General features: G+C 38.0%; 2 protein-coding genes across 2 annotated transcripts in view; both read left to right on the top strand.

Annotated features, from left to right (window-relative positions):
* LOC144656733 (Fanconi anemia group G protein-like) overlaps positions 1–9109 on the top strand; it is a 33624-nt gene extending 24515 nt beyond the window's left edge. The window contains exons 9-21 of the mRNA XM_078516967.1: positions 374–514; positions 1128–1255; positions 1792–1938; positions 2921–2999; positions 3305–3419; positions 4292–4361; positions 4655–4799; positions 5402–5588; positions 6221–6330; positions 7058–7122; positions 7421–7517; positions 7681–7825; positions 8652–9109. Of these exons, the coding sequence (XP_078373093.1) occupies positions 374–514; positions 1128–1255; positions 1792–1938; positions 2921–2999; positions 3305–3419; positions 4292–4361; positions 4655–4799; positions 5402–5588; positions 6221–6330; positions 7058–7122; positions 7421–7517; positions 7681–7825; positions 8652–8781 (1559 nt within the window). The 3' untranslated portion in view covers positions 8782–9109. The remainder of the gene's footprint in view (positions 1–373; positions 515–1127; positions 1256–1791; positions 1939–2920; positions 3000–3304; positions 3420–4291; positions 4362–4654; positions 4800–5401; positions 5589–6220; positions 6331–7057; positions 7123–7420; positions 7518–7680; positions 7826–8651) is intronic.
* An 806-nt stretch (positions 9110–9915) lies between these two features.
* LOC144656174 (poly(A) RNA polymerase GLD2-like) lies at positions 9916–19472 on the top strand. Its single transcript, XM_078516413.1, has 3 exons — positions 9916–10362; positions 11777–11993; positions 17835–19472. Exons 1-3 carry the CDS (start codon positions 10039–10041, stop codon positions 18281–18283), a joined length of 990 nt encoding a protein of 329 aa, XP_078372539.1. The 5' UTR covers positions 9916–10038; the 3' UTR covers positions 18284–19472.
* The last annotated feature ends 179 nt before the right edge of the window (positions 19473–19651 follow it).

Below are 19651 nucleotides of genomic sequence, written 5' to 3' on the forward strand. Positions count from 1 at the left end.
CAAGCAGAACATAAACAATACAATTACAGAAGTAGCATACCGTACTAGTATGTCGTAGCAGTGCTATTCAAGGAAACATATATTGAATTGCGGTTAGCTCAACCGCAAATAAACGCCTGGACCTCGATCAAATGTCCCCGGCGTTTTTTTTTTGTTTTTTGAAGCTAGCACTGAGGTTTGACCCGGCGTTTATACAAGGCCCTCGTTTAATCGGGGTCCGGCGTTTAATTGAGAAAATACGTTACGAGAAAATAATAGAGCGCTGTGAACAGTCTAAACACTGCCACCTCATTGTTACAGATACTTCACTTCTGTTAATCTTTTTTTACGACATTTTCAATTGATCTTGGTGAATTCTTAATTTGCTCTTTAGATATACAGAACCTGTTGTCAGTGGTGACAAGTCTGTTGGCATTTGCTCATTACGCAAATAAAGACTATGACAAAGTACTGGAAACACTTGATGCCAAAGATCAAGCTCAAGATGTTGGTTTTAATGACCTCTATCTCAAAGGTTAGGATCTTAAACCCTTGCTTACCGACTATCAAATGATATACACATAACTTATGATACTATATATTTATGTCACTGTAGTTTACAAGATTGTTTTTAAACAATTGTTTTACATTATGTATGCCTTTCACATCATTTCTCAGTCTCGGATAGATTAATTGGGTTCCATATTCTTGCCAACTTTACCATTCTTTTACTTTAAGACAAATTTTGTAATCTTGATAAGATTTCTCCATATGTTGTACAAACAAATTTGTACAATAAAATTTTTTTACGAATTTTTTTATGGTGGATGAAGTTACATGTATTTGCTCTTTGCAGAAGCAGAGCCTAATAAATTCTGAAAGCTTGCAATTAATAAATTCAAATGTCTGACCTATTGAGCGCTAACAGTTCTTTGCTCTGATAGTACCTAAACCGGTAGTCACCACTGGAAAGGAATGAGTAAATTTGTGTGTCGTTGCGGAGTAGGAAGGTTAACAAATTTTATTTTACGTTGGTATCACGTGCTACTGCTTCTCCAGATTGTGATCAAGATTCCCATTCTATTTTGCAAGCTCTTTTAGTGAATAGAAAAGCAAGTAAGATGTACTGTCTATTTATCAAAATCTAGGATACACTCTGTATGTGCGAAGTGAAGTGGACGAGGCCCTGCCATGCTTTCAGCAATGCCTAAGCATCTCTCAAGGACAAGACAAAGCCTCAGCTTTAAATATGTTGGGATGCTGCTGTGCAATAAAGGTACAAGACTTGTTTATTTTACTTGCAGGAAAATCTTTATACCTGGTAAACTTAAAAACGCACACCGTGAATGCTGTGAATTCATTAATGATAGGATAAGTCCGGATCAATTTAGGTTTCTGGGAAACTGCTCACCTACCCCCTCCCCAAACCTAACATTAACCCTTACTTATCGCTTTGGGCAAAATGTTAGGTTTGGGGAGGGGTAGGTGAGCAGTTTCCCAGAAACCTAAATTGATCCATAAGTCCTTGTTCCTCTTACGACCCTCTCGCAAAGAAGAAGAAGCCACATCACGGACAATGTAACTTGAAATATTTGGCAATTTTTTTCAAGTTTGTCAATCGTAATCCGTCTTAATCTTCGTCAGTCGAAACCATCCTTGTTTATTTTGGGGTTTTTATTACTCCGTTGTTGTTTCTACGTAATAAAACTATTATTCTGAGTTTTCCTTCAATTTGAGAGTGAATGACTTAAAATACCGTGGCATAGCTCCTTTAATCGTTTCTTCATCGTTTTGAACATTCCATTTTTTCAGGGCAAACATCACACTGCAGTAGCGAAGTTCAGAGATGCTCTGGTGCATGATTTTCAACAACTGGAAGCTCTATTCAACATTTCTCTTCAGTATCGAAAGCTGGGGAATGTTATGGCTGAAATACAGACCCTTAAGCTGTTGAAACAGGTGATCAATCACATACACGGGTCCTAAACTAAGGGATCTAGAGCCATTTTCAGTGTCCAAAGTAATTCGCGTTTGTTTGGTTTTGCATTACAACGTTAAGTGATTGGTTTAAAAACTCACGCCACTTGTTCAACGAATTAAAAGTAAAACCAAAGCCAATCGCAACTCGCTCACACACGTTTTCCCGCGCTTCGTGCAAGCTGCATGTATTTGCTTCGAGTTTTGATTGGTTTACTGGATTGTCTGTGTCCTTTGTGATCGGCCAGAGTGATAACTTTGGTTTTGCCACGTGCACACTCAATCGAAAAGTGCTCCATTGCCAAACGCAATGAAGATTTGCCTTCCCCAATATATTGTTTCAGGCAATTATGTAGTACTTTTCCTTTAACTATAGCTACATGTTATTTCAAATTTTAGTATTAGAGGGCAATATACAACAGTAATTTTTTAAACTCATTTTTTTATTATAATTATTAAACTACCTTATATATAGTATCCCCATTTAGTGGTTGTTTACTGCTATTTTAGACTAACACCAAATACAGGCATTCATTCATCTGATGGCAACATTAGCTGACCTTATTAAATAGCGCAGGAAAATTGTGTAAGAGCCAATCATTACGGAAGCGGTGCTAGTTTCTCAACACCTGAAAAGAAGGTCTGAGATTCGAGCCTAAAGTCCTACACTGATGCACGTTTTTTGGATTGGTTGTTTTTCTTAGTAAACCAGTCAGAGACACTGAACGGATCTCTACAGAGCTAAGTCATTAGTAGGAATTTCCTGACATCTCGGGTGTTTTCGGAAGTGGAACGTCTGTTTACGTAAACTACACTGTATTAAGTGTAAGGCATCTGATGGACATAGATCTAAGATGAATGCTTCCTATAAAGAAAGTAAAATTTGTGTCTTTGCAAAGAGTGTATGTCCACTAGAACTAATACGCAGAATTTGAAGTCGCTTAAATGATGTGTTTTTGTCTAGGCTATCCATGCTAGAGAAAATGAACAAGAAGGATGTTATAACGTGCAAGTTATTCCCAGTCATCGTAGCAGTGATCTAGGTGAGTGCCTTTAGATCAGTTTGTCAATTACTGCCATAAGTATCGACCCAAAGTTAACACAAGACTAATGACTTTCCTGCAAATGCATGAGATAACTACAGTCGGCAAAAAGCCTGCGAAGAAACGCGTCTGTCCGATTGCGGGTTAGCGCCTGTCACATGAGTCTTTTGAACCGATAAGAATAGGGTAGCAAACGCAAAGCCAAAATAACACGTGATTGTTTTGGAATGTCATTTGGATATCAATCTTCATAGACTTTGTTTACATCTTAATATGTATAACGATTTTTTTAAAATCTTCTCTAGATGTGGAATTAACTGTTCCTCCAAGATTTGCCTTGGCCAGTGCGATGTCAAGTTCTGGAATAACAACAGAACTTGTTACTTACATGTTGGCAAAAAGATCTGCAGAACTTGACAGGTTGCGTTATTTTCGAAATACAGTGGAACCCCGATATAACGATATACACCCCGTACCAAGAGAGCAGTAAAATTCTTTCGTTATATCGAGGAACCGTTATATCGAAACTCCCGAAATAACGACATGACCGTAAAATAACCAAAAATATCGTTATATCGGGGTAAACCAAGCATATATTTTTTTACGGGGTAAAGAGACTTAGAATCATTTTCTTACAGTATCATTTTCGTATATCATCGTTTAAAGCTGCTGTCAGAAACGTTAGAGATAACTTAATGACTGTTATGTTAAAGTATTAAATTCAATTTTTTGCTTAAATTGTGACTGTATACTGATAATATCGTAATTTAACGTTTGGTCCCCTAAATTCTCATCGTTATATCGGGAATATCGTTATATCCAAGATCGTTATATCGGGGTTCTGTCCCATACATTTTACTGTAACTTTTGCCGGGACATAGAATATTCATCGCTATATCGGGAATATCGTTATATCGAGGATCGTTATATCGGGGTTCCACTGTATCTAAGCCAGAAACGGTATTATCCAAGATTGTGAATAATTTTGCAGTAAATTTAATTACGATGACTTTTAGAGATAATGAAGGAAAAACAAAGAAAAAGTTGTAAATTTGTCCCGATTTACATGACTGTTGCGTTTCAATTTTATAATCCGAAATATGTCGTACCGCCAATATGGTTCTATACACCTAGACATTGATAAGCCAGATACAGAACTCGTACCCATACTGATTCAGGTTAACAAACTCTCGCTAGTCTCTGACTTTGTTCGCAAATCTGATACAGCATGGCCCATTCAATCACTCTGTATGTATTACCTTTCTTGGTCAAATTGAATTTTGTTTGTTTAGGTTTGAGGAAGCAGCGAAATACTATCTGGAGTTACTGGCCAACATTGTAGACATGCGCACAGCGAGTTTTGTAAGTATTACATTACCGTGTAATTCCCCGGAACTTGAGGAGACTGGGTATCCGTCTCTGAAAGTCACTGAGCCCGCAGTCCTACACTGCAATTACTAAGCAACGAGACGTGAAAATGTTTGAATTGTTGCTAAAGAAACTTCCAAACAAACTTGATCAACAGTTAAAGTGAATTAGAAATATTTTTAACGTACCCGAGCAATCCCAGAAACATTTTAAAAAGTAGAGTTTTTCTGCAAGAGTTAACGTAACAAGGAATTATTCACTCTTTCATTCTTTTTCATTCTTGTCAGCGCAACGCCATAAATCTCCCCAGTCCTACGGAGGTGTTTCAGCAATGTGCTTTTGCGCTGTTAAAAGCTGGAAGATATGAAGACACTGTAACAGTTTGTGATAAAGTGTTGACTACTTTCGACAGTGTGAATCTCGCTGAAAAAGGTATGAAAGAATTGTGGAGCCTTCTTCCCTCCCTTCCACGCGTTTCTGTAGCATTTAGCGATTTGGAGTATTGGTACCCCTGAATTGGGGGTGGTAGGGGGTGGGGGGGGGGGGTTGGGGGAATGTTATAGTCTATAACACTGGTTAGTTGTCCCAACAATTTTCAAGTGAAATTTTTCACGTGGGTGGAGAGAGAGGCACTACAAATTCTTACTGTTTAGAGCGATTTTCACTTACGTGTCGAAATTTAATCCACAATTGCTTTGGTTTTTCCATTACTACGCTGAGTAATTGGTTTTATACCTCGTACCACCTTCTCGACCAATTAGAGGAAACAAGAAAACGAGTGTGACGTGTGTGGATCACACACATTTTCCCGCGCTTCTTGGCGGCTGCTTGTATTTGCTTCGAGTTTTGATTGGTTCACTGGATTGTCTGTGTCCTTTGTGATTGGCCAGAGTGATAACTTTGTATTTGGTTTTACGACACTTAATCAAGTCGTTTTGATTTTAAATTGAGTGATTCGTGGATATCAAAACAGGTGATTTGTTAAATTTTTATTAAAGCCAAAGAATGGACTTCATTTTTGGTTTGTCTTGAAGGTAACAGAGATGAAACGAGAACAAACGATGGAACCTCTAGGAAAAGACTACGTTCAGATGATGGGGAAGAGATAACCGACAGCACGGATGATGAAACTGTTCCCGACGAAATCGACATGCTGATGTTAAAAGCTGAGGCTTTAATTCAACTTCACCAACCACTTGAGGCACTGCAGTCTCTAAACAGGTATACAGTACATACAAAATACCGTGAGTTCTAACCAACCTTTAGCCGGGTTTACACGGTCAATTTTTATGTGACAAATATGTTTGATCATGTAGATGACACAAACATTATTTAACAGCAATCCAAAGTTTAGTGCGCCAGTAATGACCTTGGACGGTAGAGACACGCAAAGTGATACGCGCGCACAATGCCCATTGGGAGTTTGGGAGATCAGGGACCACATATGCTGTCGCAATATTTGCCACATTTTATGTGACGAATCGTCTACACGAGCAATTTTCGTATGTGACAGTTTTAATTTGTCACATAAAAGCTAACTCGCCTGCTTGTCAACAAATATATTTGTCACATAAAAATTGGCCAAGTTTTCTCATCTACACGAGCAAATAAAAATTGTCATATAAAAATTGCTCGTGTAAACTTAGTTGTAATCATAAGAAAGCCAAATTGCCAAAAAACGTTACATGTGCTTGCCGCTGTGTTGCTTAGCAGTGTATGTGGAGAAACCCGCTGGCTCGTGCAGTCAGTCGCTGGCTCATACTTTCAATTCTTACAATTATTGCACAATAATAGAAACTCGAAAAAAAATTTTTGCTTCATATGTCGCTCTAAACCTTTTGAAATCATCACAGAGTGTTGAAAGCGCTGGAAGGTGTTCCTTCAGCAAGTTATTGTACAAGTAATCAAGACAGTGAAAAGGACAGTGAAGGGCAACAGAGAAAAAGGAGAAAAGTTGACTGTGGTAAGTTTCAACAAGTTGTTTTTTGTTGTTGTTGTTGTTGTTTTTTGCCGTGTTTTTGAATAATGATACCATAATTAACTTCCATGTCTAATTTGAACCAACTTGAGTGATCAGAGCAGTAACGTTTCCATTGAAATCCTAAAAAAAAACCCACTATAGTTTATATGTAGGTGGTACGTATCTAACACCCAACCTCCCATTCCCGACTTCCCGTGGGAGGGTGTTTTGAGGGGGTGGGGGGGGGGGTCCCTCCTATTTCAGTCAGTAATCTATTATCTAGGGGAATATTCATAGTATTGATCCGGATTCTCTACGGACTGGATTCTTAGTGGATAAGCATTACCTTTCCACAGGTTGATATGACAGATGCTTTCCTCTCTTCTTCGACAGCGAATGTTGAAGATTATGAGCCCAACCACTGAACATTCTAAGTACTAGACACGGTATCAGCGACCCAAAATTTAAATGCGATAACAGCAAATTGCAATACCATTTGTAACTGGGAATGCAACTAAAGGGTTGCTGTTGTTGTTATTCTAGCCAAGTAAATTTTTAATTCATCTTTGTTTCTCAAACTATCTTTGGCGTTTGCCAAGCTGGCAAAGGAAAAAAATCCGACTTAAAGTGTTAGAACATCCACTATAAATCACTTTTACGTTGTTAATACTTCGTATCTTAAATATGACTCTTTTGTTTTGTAAACCTTCTTTACTTTTTGCATTAAAAGGGGACAACGTTTCGTCAGACGAACAGAACCAAAGTACTGAACCAAACAAGCTTGTAAAAATAAAGGTGAGTGCAAAAGTTGTATTCTGAGCGAGGTGATTTTGTTTTCCATCTGCCTGGTTTCGAATCGAATAGATAAAAGCTCGTTGGTTAGTTTTATCCGGAGACAAAATTTTTTAGGCCTATTGCAAACAGGAGAACGTCACGCGGAAAAATCGTCAAACGGATGTTATAAATCAACATACGAATTATCCGAGGATATTAAGTTAGAAAGCAGTCTTCGATTGCAGCTATCTACTCCCATTTTGTCAGTTCAAGGTACGTACAATTCTCATTTACTTGATACGTTGTTTTTCGTTTGCAGGTCCAGGCATATAATCAGAAAGCGTCGATCCTGGAAGGCCTGGGTCAGACCCACGATGCTTTGCAACAGTTGCATCTCAGTCTGGAGTGTTTACCAGGTAGTGCTTTATGTAAACTACATCAAATGTAACATGATGCAGGTCTTTTGATGACTTTGGTTCATAAGCATATTGAATACCATATAGCTTGAAGAATTGCCTTGTTTTCGTTAACTCTTTCTTGCTTTCTCGTGAATATTTTTATTATTTTGCTATTCCCCAGAAAATCCCGAAACAGTTTACAAGCACACACAGATGCTCCTAAAACTAAATCAGAACAAAGAAGCGGCACTCAACTGGCTTCGATTCCGAGGCATCAAGCTTCATCAACATAAAGGAGACCTGGGTTCCATTAGGAAAGTACTTAGGTAAGACATGTCAACGCATTCTCGCCTCCAGGTCTTACGAGTCACTTAGCCGGTGGGGCCTAGACACTAGTGCTTAGGCTGCGCTGGCCAAGGGAACCGAATGGCTCTGGGGAGGAGAAATGGCACATCTACATGCTGACACTGAAGGAAAACGTGAACGTAAAATGTTCTTAAAATTTTTACAAAGGTCTTATTGAGCCACATTTTGATTACTGCAGTGTTGTATGGGATGGCTTGTCTCAAAAACTGAGTGAGAAACTTCAAAAACTACAAAATCGCGCTGCTAGAGTAATTACGGAATCCAGTTTTGACACAGATTCTAGCTATCTTCTTAACTCGCTCTGCTGGGACAAATTATCGATTAGAAGGGCGAAGCAAAAGGCAAAGTTAATGTACAAGTGTGTTAATAAGCTTGCCCCAAACTACCTCTGTAACATGTTCAACCCGAGAGTTTCGTCTTATAATCTGCGTGACGCCACCCTAAAGTTATCCTTAGCAAAACCAAGAACAGACTACCTAAAGCGAAACTTTAGCTACAGCGGTGCCTCACTATGGAATGATCTTCCTGAAGAACTAAGAACTGCGAGTTCCTTAAGTAGTTTCAAGAGAGGCATTAATAGGTGGTTTTCTGCATCGGACTCCCACACGGCAAATATGTAAACCAGTATTTAGAAATTTATTTTTTCTGATATTTTAACCGTGGTAAAAAGATTTCATTCATTCATGTTTGAACTTAACATATTCTGGAACGTAATCCTACGGCTCCCTCATTTGCTACTCTGAATGATTTTAATCACGTGACATGAGTGCGTTTCTTGTTCAACAGTTCTTCCATTGTGAAACTCCTGGAGAGTGACGTCACCTTTGAACAAGTGCAAGAGATGGACGAGTTGTCCTTGAAGTGGTGGAGCGACCAGGAGGATGATCCTTTTAACCCATTTGCCAGGGTTGTATGAGTTATAAATTAAACGTTATAAAAACTCAGCTGAAACAACCAAAGAGGATTTCAAGCAAAGATATCAGCTTCTGCTCCACACGCGTGATGTGCGCTTTACACGGGTTTACACGCGGGACACATTGGTCAACCTCGGGATGCACGCTTTACGCGGGATCGCACGGGACATATTGGTCGCCCGCAGGATTTACGCTATACACGGGATCACACGGGACACAATAATCCGCCCGCGGGATCAGAGCATGTCATGCATGCATGACACAAACAAAACAAAGTTATATTTTCATCTTATATATTTTATATTGAAAGAAATTAAATTTGTAACTACGTTCTGAGTCTCCGATGTAAGGACATAAATTACAGTACAGTAAAAACCCGCATATAAGAACCTAACATTTAAGAACCTGTTAGGCTAAAATTTCATTTTTAAGCACCCTTCACATAAGAACCATTTTAGGCTAAAATTCTAAAACAGGTTCTTATAGTGAAGGTCACAGTATAGTTTTGATTTTAACAGAATCAGATTAAAATAGTATAGTATTTTGCTTACCGAAGCCTCCAAGAATACTGTTATTGGACATTAAAGAGCAGATCATTTAAAATTTTTACTTTATTTCTTGAACAAAAGTTAAGAACCTAATTAAGAACCTAGTAAGCCTAATTTTACACTTAATACCATTTATATAAGAACCTGTTTAGGCTAACTTGAAAAAACCTAGGTTCTTATACGCGGGTTTTTACTGTATATGACAACCTCGATATTGCGTTTTTTAGACAAGTCGTTCAACTTTAACACTAACATCAATGAAATGAAAATTGTCAAAGTTTAATTGTTTTGAAATTTTAATGATGTAATGTTTATTAAATATACGACTTGAGCCGATCAATCAGAATTCTTGAAAGATCGCGTCTTTCTAGGAATTCTATGTTTAGAGCCTTAAACAAATTTTCCGGGAACAACGTCGATTTCCTAGAAACTGAATATAATTTGAATATTAAATACCCCTAATGACCAATCAGCTGTCAGAAACTTTGTCTCGTTAGGTCACTTCGTCATGCAACTCTTGTTTCTGAATAAAAAATGCGGAATTTCTGAGAAACCCGTATTTCACTCATTCTGTAATTTAGTGAGGCTGTAGGGAATAAGCTTTGAAGCCAGTCGAGCTCCATCTGGCCACGAAACGATCAAAACTAGTACACAAATAATCAATCCAGATTCATTTTCGACACTTCTGTAACATCGTCTTGTCTTGTCACGATGGCAAAATTTAACCCTAACGTCGGAAATGATCATTATCCTCAACTAAGCGCACAGATTCAACAAAAGTTCTCGACAAATCAGCAAACGAGTGAAATTTACGATCGAAAGGATCGATGGAGAGAAGAGATTGAAAGCATCGTGAAAGCGCTCTATCCCACTTGTCGCCTCGTCTTGTCCGGCTCGTCCGCCAACGGCTTCGGGAGCGTTCATAGCGATATTGATCTGGTGTTGTGTTTTGAAGGAGCAGCAGCGACAAGTCCTTACATGTTAAGGAGAATAGAGTCGCTTTTCACCCGTAGTCCTCGACGTTTTCAAACAGAGGTAATGTCTGAGCAAACTTTATTCTGTACCTTAACTAGAAGCTTTTAGGTCAACTAGTCAGGTGTATGTTTAGACATAGGAACCTCAAGCATAATTTGAGTTTGTATAGAATATTCGAACACTTGTCTTAAGATATGCAAGCAAAAAATCCTAACGGCTTATTATAATCCACTTCACTTCGAACCAAGAATTCTTTACAATGATTTTCATGAAACAACCGGCTTTTGTCGGTCTTTCAATATCCCCTTGGCCTGTTTATTTAGTTCCTTTCCCTTTTCTTACACAAACTGACCACCGATAATGTTAGGAGAGTAGAAATAACAACAGTCGATGTTTCAACAAAGTTGTTGGGTGGTCTGATGTTCTTTCTGACGCGAATTCTCAGTTCGAATCTTGCTACAAATTTGTGTCATGCATCTGACGTTTCGAGCGTTTATTGATACTAACTATTTTGTGGAGATGTAAGGACATCAATAGTTCGCTTCATTTCTTCTATGTTTATCATACCTGATTAATGATTTGAAATTAGCCTCCCTCTCTATTAATTCCTACCTCTAAAGGCATCGAAAAAGAAGGCCCTCGGAGGATTTAAAGAGCTTTCTTGGGCGGGCACTATCATCTGGTTGTACGCCCTACCATTGACACAGTTCACTTCACTGGATATTTCGGTGGAAACTTTCCCAGCGGAAATAACATTGACTGAATGGCCAACAAAACCACAAAAGAAATAGAGAGAGAAAGAAAACGAAAAAAGACAAAAAAAGAGAAAACACGAAAACATGGCCCCGAAATGAAATATTTTTTCTTTTGCTTTTTGTGCATGCCTAAAAGAAAAAAAGAAAACAAACTTTTTGTCAAAGTGAAGAGATTGTTAGCTTCCAACTTCACGTTTTGACTGCAATCTCTTGGTAAAAGATCCAAAAATAGGCATGATGTATGTTAAATGGCCGTTTCTGGAAACATCCCAGGAGTCAGTGTGTCATTTGGGCATAATCATGTAAAGTGATCCAGAATATAAGGAAACATTTCTTTCTCAATAACCCTAGGTACTTTAAGAGAACAGGTCAATTTACTACTTAATGTGCTTTTTTCATGGAAAGACGATTTATGGAGCTAAAGCGACCTGAAGCGAGCCAAACTTCGTATGATTTAGGATTTAAGTTATTTTGGCTTAAGGTCAATTAAGTTTTGTCTTCGATTTTCATAGGACAGATTCGTAGTTTTATTGTGTTCATCTCTGGCTCAATTCATCCATCATAGTTGTTTTGCTTTGCTTTGTAAGACTCCCCCCCCCCCCCCCCCCCCCCACTTTATTAAATGATTATCACCATCATCTGGATTGAAAAGCTCTGAATACTAAGTGTATCTCCAGTTTTTTAGCGTAATTACCTACTTGCAGTCTACTGTTTTGTAGCTGGTACTGAATGCCAGAGTTCCTATCATCAAACTCAAAGACAGGGAGAAGTCGTTTGAAACCGACATCAGCGTGGAGAACTGGATCAGCGTGCGAAACGCTTTCCTCTTAAAATGCTACTCCGAGTGTGACGCAAGGGTGAAACCACTGGTCATGGTAGTCAAACTGTGGGCTCAGAGGGCAGGGATTACTGACGCGAGATTCAAGAGGCTTGCAGGTACGTTAGGTGGATGCACTTTGTTGACAAAATAAGGAACACACTGCTTGGTTTATCAGTCATTGGGAGAACATGTTCATGGCAACGCATAAATAAAACTTGGCCAGTTTTCAAATGTTATTCTCGGGAGCCACGCCTGAACTTAGCTCCTGAACACTCAAAGAATTATTGATTTATCGCGCTAGTTTGACGTCATAAGGCTACGTCATGTTGCTGAGCAACGGCGAAATCAGGCAATTGCCAGAAACGCGATTAATTATGACTTAAAAACAGGCATATCCCACCGACTAGATTAAGAGTGTCCCTTGTTTAAGGAAAGAAAACCCTAAATCCCCTATTCCATCATTTTAAGACAGCTTCATTACTAAATACCAAAAAATACTTTCTATTGTGGACTCCAACTTGATTTGTTCCGTAATTAATCGGGCGTGGCCGATTTATAGTTTACCCTTTGGTCGTCCTAGAGCATAGTCTCCTGTCGGCCAAAAAGACGGGGATAGCTTGGGGTTGCTACAAAACCGCTACGGGTGACGCATACCGCAATGGTTTTCATTTTAGTTTTGACAGGAAATCGTTGCAGGCACACTTGGTCGACTTTTGGGTTAATGTGTAATCAGGTTGTGTTTTTTTGCTTCGGCGGAAGGACAGAGAAAAAAGCTTACGGGGCAAAGTACAGTATGGGGCCCAGTTCTTGGCCACTTTTGACGTAAACTTGTATTTCTTACCTCAGAAGAACCGCAGGAACTTGAAATTTCTCCCAGAGCTAGCTACATTATTCAGCTTTTTGGTGTAAAGCTATCGACCGGTCAAAAATTAATTTGCCCGAGCAATAATAAAAATAAAAGCTCCATTTGTGGGCCCAGTTCTCGGCCACCTTGGCCCAGTTCTCGGCCACTAAAAAGCTTGTGCGTAATTATCTGTAAAAAAAAAATGCTCAATTAATTTTCACAGTCATAAAATCACTCTGTAAACCTATTTATGTTATATCGATCCCAAATTATTTTTATGATGCTTTGTTTTACTTTAGAAAAGAAGGATTTTAACGCGCCTAGTTGCCTATGTGCAGGTTCTGGCAAAACCGCATTGTGTGACCCGTGCATTTAGATGGTTTATTTTGCAGTGAAAAGGTCTTGAAAGATTTAGGTGTTGTAGAAATAATAGACAAGACAAGAGTCAGCTCAAAACTTAGAGATAAGATTGAACTTTATTTTTAAAACATTTATTTCTTTCATTCTGGCAGCAGCAGATGAAATTATATTAAAAACCAAGCGCTAAGCTGTGATAGCGAGCAGGGTGGCCGAGAACTGGCAAATACGCAAACGTCGCAAGAAAAAATTTCGAAGTAAATTAAGACCAAAAAATACAACGGTTCAACGAAAAGTTAACTAAAGCAGAAAGCTGAATTATTCTACGTTTCACATGCCAAAAATTAGCTCGTATGGTGGGGGCTTTTGGATAAAATACGAATTTAACTTCATCCATGAATTTTAAGGAGCCGTAAACAAACAAATTTTTCGGGAATGCAAATTCACCTACCTCCGCGTAAACTCGACGTGTGAGCTTTCTATATCGAATTGAACGATCAAACTCAAGATACTTAAAGCACATGAATCAGTCTATCGTTTGAGGGAAATACCTTTTTCTTTTAATTCAACTGGAGTGTGAAAAAACGCGTTAAACACAAAGTGGCCGAGAACTGGACCCGGCCGAGAACTGGCCCCATACTGTACTGATATTCACCATTGTGAAATTGCACTTACTTTGATAAGTTAAAATTATTTTTGTAAATGAAAAAGGTAACGTCATTGATGTCACGCAGTGTTTTTTTTTAGCAAACTAGATGGTTTGCTGGTTTCTGACTATGAATGGGGGTGTGATCTTGCGGTATATTTTTTGAGCCTGACTCCGCCGTAAAACTTTTTTTTTATTTAGCAAGAACTGTGTCGATTTTCATTTCTGAACAATTGGTCGTCAAGTCGTTTGTCACAAAGAGTAGAATGTTTGTACAGCATGTTTTGGAATTATTTTAGATTTGGTTAGTAAGACGCTTCTGAAGACCTGAGCAAAACATTGGGAATGTACAGTATTAATAGGAACTTGAATGGAATTTTTCACAAGTTGGATAAAGGTATCAACTGAAAAAAATGGACTTCAAAATGAGAACTTGGATTTTGTTGTAATTAAATTTTATCGCGGATTGGATGCATAATATCACGGCTTTGAAAGTCTTCAAATAATTAGAAAGGTTCCTTTCTTCCTTTTGATCTTATTGTTATTTTCATGTATTGATTATTCGAAAGTGGTTTTCGTTGATACGAAAAAAAAAACAGGTTTTCACTGAATTGCTTGAAGTATTTTTAGACGTGATAATATTGGCTTAATCAAATTACATTGTGCACGAAATATTTGTTATTCTTTTGTCTTAAAACTTTGAGGAAATTGAAATTTTTGTTTGACAGTAGTGTATGAAAGGCATTTTATAGAACTGAATAAAAAATAAGAAACATTGATAAAGGTTATTTCAAAGATTTATTTTGCCTGATTTTGAAGGGTTTCAGGAGTTTTAAAGAGTGCTGGTAAACGGCTGTATGTTGTTTGTGATTACGGATCTTATTTAGTTTCGAACGCTCTAATTTTTGAAAGGTTAAAACAGGTTAAAACCGGGCGGTTTCATGAGTTTTTTGGGTAGAAAGGTACGGTGGTGGTCAAAAAAAATGTTTAGAAAGGAATGACTGTAGTAGCACGTAAGTCGGAGGTTTGCGTGAGTCACGGGGTATAGTATGTGTGAGCTGGATTTCCGGCGTCATAACGGCATGTTTTGTTAATGGGGCGTGGCCGATTTATAGTTTACCCTTTGGTCGTCCTAGACGATAGTCTCCTGTCGGCTAAAAATTACGGGGATAGCCTGGACCAATCGGTTTCATTTCAGTTTTGACAGTAAATCGTTGTAGGAATACTGGGTCGACTTTTGGGCTAATCTGCAATCTGGTTCTCTTCTTTGCTTCGGCGGGAGGACAGAGGAAAAAGCTTAAGGTGTAAAGTACTAATAATCACCATTGTGAAACTGTAGTTGCTTTGACAAGTTGAAGCTATTTTTGTAAATAAAAGGGGTAACGTCATTGATGTCACGCAATGTTTTTGTGGGAAACTTTTGAAACTAGACGCTTTGCAGGTTTCTACAAATAGCAGTGTGATCTGGCGGTACATTTTTTTGAGGCGGACTCCACTTTAAAACTATTTTTTATATATTTAGCAAGAAGTATGTCGATTTTCATTTCCGCACAGTTGGGCGTCAAAGTCGCCTGTCACAAAGATTAGAATGTTTGCACAACTTGGTTTGGATATATTTTAGATTTGACTAGTGACGTTAGTAAGACACTTCTCAAGACATCAGCAAAACATTGGCAGTGTACAGTATTGGTGTGAACTTGAATGAATTTTTTACGAGATCAGTAAAGCTATCGAATAAAAAGATGACTTGAAAATGAAAACTTCGAATAATTATAATTAAATACCAATTGAATTTTAGATGAGAAATTCCGGAAGTGACATCTGTGTTTAAAATAGGAATTTTTGTACAACTTAAAGTTCCGAAAAAAAGACCACATGTTTGGTAAAAATTCCAGACAAACATGATCAGGAAAACAAAACAGGCCAATTGGTTTTATTCACGAAAATACAACTTTCTTGAGAATGAGTTTGTAAACAAGACAATGAAATCGAATTACATTTCACACGAAATTTGCATACATTTGAACTTGCAAAAAAGAAGTATCTCTGCCGAGACATAATAGCGTCAGACCTTACATTAATAATTATTGTATTCTGATCTGATTGTTATTTTTTATGCATAACTATTTGAAAGTGGTTCTCATCGATGAAAACAAAACGGTTTTTCATTCACTGCTTGAAGTATTTATAGACGTGAAAACATTCGCTTAATCAAATTACATTCTGCACGAAATATTTTGTATCCATTTGTCCCGAAACTTTGAGGAAATTGAAATCTTTGTGGACAGTACTGCATAAAAGCAGTTTATAGAATTGAATAAAAAGGTAAGAACCATATTGATAAAGGAAATTTTAAAACTTTATTTTGGTTCATTTTGACGAAATTCAGGATTTTCAAAGACTGCCAGTAAACGGCTGTATGGTAGCGGGCAGAAGTCTGTTCGTTCTGAATTTTTCAATACGGTATACAAGTTACAGGTCAATAAACAGACCCTCCGTACAGGTACAGTAAAAAACGTTTTGGGAACAAACCATTGTGAACTCATTTTCTATGTTGATCAGTAAAAATCCTTAGTACGACATGGGGTTTGTTATCAAGTTTGTTAGTACGTTAATACTGCAAGGTGTATAACCTCAGATAATTATTATCAGTGTGTTTTGTTTTATTAGCGGTTTATACTCTAAGGTCTTGGAATGGGAGATCAAAATTAAGGCAAATTTCTGATATTATCTGATTGCTTGGCACAGATTAGTACGATACTGAATTGGTTAGGAAATTTAAACAAACATTAAATTGAATGAGAGTAGAAAGGGAGGGACAGGTGGGGGTGAAAGGCTAAGGAGATGGAAAGGGAGGGAGAATTAAAATCCATGCTTGGTTATATCACGCAACCTTTGACTTCTGTTGTTTTCTCACAAGAACAAAAATTAAGATGGGGTTCTACCTGAATTTGAATGGAACTTTAAGAGATTTAAAGAAGGGATTGAAGAAAAGAATGGAAACACCTTCAAACAGTTGACCCCCTCGCAAGAGCACTCCGGGTTGTCAGGAGACTGTTTGGTGTCCGTCCACCAATTTTTAACTTCAAATTCAAATTTTAAAATCACATTAAATCTTCAATATTTCTTATTTGTCTACATTTTACTAATCCTTTGAGAAAAACTATCGCCTCCCAGACATCCCCCAAAATCGTTCAAAAATTAACAAAATACTGCAAAACAAATATATATGGGATAAGTAAAGCTTTTTTGGATTCCTTGAAACGCGGCTGAAATGGTTTTCAGTGTTTTCCAGCCCTTATACTTTGGGTCAGTACTACTATTCTTCACCAGTTTCTATTACAGTAATGGTATGAAACAAATACCTAATCATTGGTCAATAAGTTGTGATCATTTTCTTGACAATAGTACCTGATTAGAAGTTGTATACTGTTCCATTAAAGTGTAAGGACTGGAAAATACTGAAATGCGTCAGCCACCTAAAGCGTTGGAAAACTTGGTCTTTAGGTAAAACCCCGCCTTTATTAAAAGGCTGCACTTTGCTAAGTGTTACAAATTTATATTTTCTAGACGTCTAGTTCAATCGTTTATTTGTATTGTGCGAAATATATTTTTATAAATTGAGACCATTTATGTCATTAAGTAATAATGCAATCTTTGAAAACATTCCAGATTTTCATTATTAAATAGAAACACGAAAAATTCAAATTTGGGAAAACAAGCCTGTCAAAATGACGTTGCCATGGTGATTTCAAGTTACTGGCACAATAACTAATCCTACCAAATTATTGCGAGATAAATTTTCGATAAACGCGCAAAGTTTGGCAGCGTTTGGTTGAATCTTGAAAAAGTTATAAGCGTCATAAGTCAGCGAAGGCCTCAAAAGCCCCCCCCCCCCCGGCCTGAATAGGTTTAAGTGACTGTTTTTGCAGTGATTTTTACTGTACTGTACCCTGCCTTTCAAGTCAAAACAGATAGCTAATTATTAAGCGCCCGATTTTAAGCTTCTCAAGCTTCTTGTTGTAAGGTGTTTCGCTACTGATCGGTAACAAGACCTCATCATGGCGACCGGGTTTTCTCACTGATTTAGAATTCATTTTTTAATTTAAGGTTTCGCCGTAGTTCTCCTTGTTATTCATTACCTTCAAGCCGGATGTTCCCCGCCTGTTGTACCCGCCTTACAACAAATCTTTCCTGATATCTTCCAAGCTTCAAATAGTGTTGTAATCGACAAGCTGACCGCTGATGTTCCGGCTCAAATTCGTGCATTCAAGTCTTCCAACACGCAAAGTCTCGGCGAGCTGCTGGTCGGCTTCTTTCAATATTATTCCACGTTCAACTGGGACAGAACCATGTCCATTCGTACGGGAAGCACCCGACCCACCGAGATGTACAACAAGATATGGCGAGGACCTTACATCCGGCTGGAGGATCCATCAGATGGAGGGAATGTCACAAGATCTGTGTACGATTCTTACGAGTTCTCACGCATCAAGAGCGCGTTTAGCTCCGCTTCTTCTCAGTTAAGGCGTGATGCATCCTTGGAGGAAATCGTGTAACTCGAAAGCGCTTGTCTTGTACACTCTTTTTTATATAAGAACGTCTAAATTTTTTTTGGCCGAGGCTGAACGTTCTTAACTTTTTCGAAGATTTGAGCCTAATGGACGTATCAATGTTAAGCTGCTGGGGGGAGGCCGGGCATAGGCCGGGCATTTGAACTTAGCTGAGACTTTCTGTTCAATGCCCAACCCCAGGGCATTTGTGGATGTTCAAAAGAGTCACTAAACGTCAATAAAATGTCGTAACAATTGCTGTCAAATCCCCTGCCTATGCCCGGCCTCCCTCTCCCCCCCCCCCCCCCCCAGCGGCTTAACATTGATAGGTGCATAAAACGTTCTTAAAATGTTCTTATTTTTAAAATTTTAAAAACAAAGTGGTATTGTAGTAAATTCATTCCTAACCTAAACTGTACATGTTCACGTCAACAATGAGTTGATTACTGGTCAGGATTTGAATGAAGATGTATTCATTTCGTACATATATTTGTCACTTACAACAAATAGGAAACTAAAATTTGTTCTTAACTAAAGCTTTCCATCCTGCACTCACTAGCTGGATTTGTTCTCGGTGGCATCGAGATCTTGAAACTCCCCACCACCATTTGTAAATAGCCAACTTGCTAGAGGGGTTTGATTTCATTCCCACAAGTGGCAAAATTTAAACGTTAATTATATAGCTGTCTATCTGTTAATCCAATATTGTCAAAAGATAAATTTTTTTATTAATTTTTGCCAACTGTCCAAATTTAAAATAAATTGCATGTTTCTTGAGAAAACTGTCCAATTTGAGAAAAAATATGGCTATCAAAATGTTATGTATTTTCATTTTTTTTCTCTAATTTGGATGGTCAAACATTTGCCAAGTTCATCTATTTTTGGATCTATTAATAAATAGGTAACACTCAGGACTACAGTTGTCGAATTTGGAAATAATTTGACAGTATGTAGTCCTATTACATATACAAATCGAGGATACCTAAACTAGGATTCGAGCCAGGATATGAGCTAGGATCCGAGCCAGGTTAGCCTAACTAGCGCTCCGGTTAGCCTAAATAGCACTCCGGTTAGCCTACTTTAGCTGGGGTTGCTTGCGGTTAGATTTAATAGTAGGGTTAGGGGTTATCTTGGCTTTATTTTTAGTTTATCTCAAACAAATCGTGTTTTAATGAAAGCCGCTTTACCTTCATCGTCCACCTTTGTAGACTTTGTGATTGTATACAATAAAGTTTTCAATAACTAAAGGATCAGTTATTTCTCTTTTCAAACGTTACTATTTCTGGAAAAAAATCCTCTTGCATGAACCAACCGCTTTTTGTCAGAGACGTTGCTGAGCAACAGTGACGTCATATCACTGTTGCAGCATGCTGG

The sequence above is a fragment of the Oculina patagonica genome, chromosome 6 (assembly GCF_052425735.1).
Source record: "Oculina patagonica isolate OP01 chromosome 6, crgOcupat, whole genome shotgun sequence".
Taxonomy (NCBI): Eukaryota; Metazoa; Cnidaria; class Anthozoa; order Scleractinia; family Oculinidae; genus Oculina; species Oculina patagonica.

Excerpts from the sequence above, each read along its gene's own strand:
- LOC144656174 (XM_078516413.1), top strand. The coding sequence starts at position 10,039 with ATGGCAAAATTTAACCCTAACGTCGGAAATGATCATTATCCTCAACTA. Across the intron at positions 10,363-11,776 it reads CTCGACGTTTTCAAACAGAG|CTGGTACTGAATGCCAGAGT; the intron begins GTAATGTCTGAG and ends ACTGTTTTGTAG. Across the intron at positions 11,994-17,834 it reads GAGATTCAAGAGGCTTGCAG|GTTTCGCCGTAGTTCTCCTT; the intron begins GTACGTTAGGTG and ends TTTTAATTTAAG.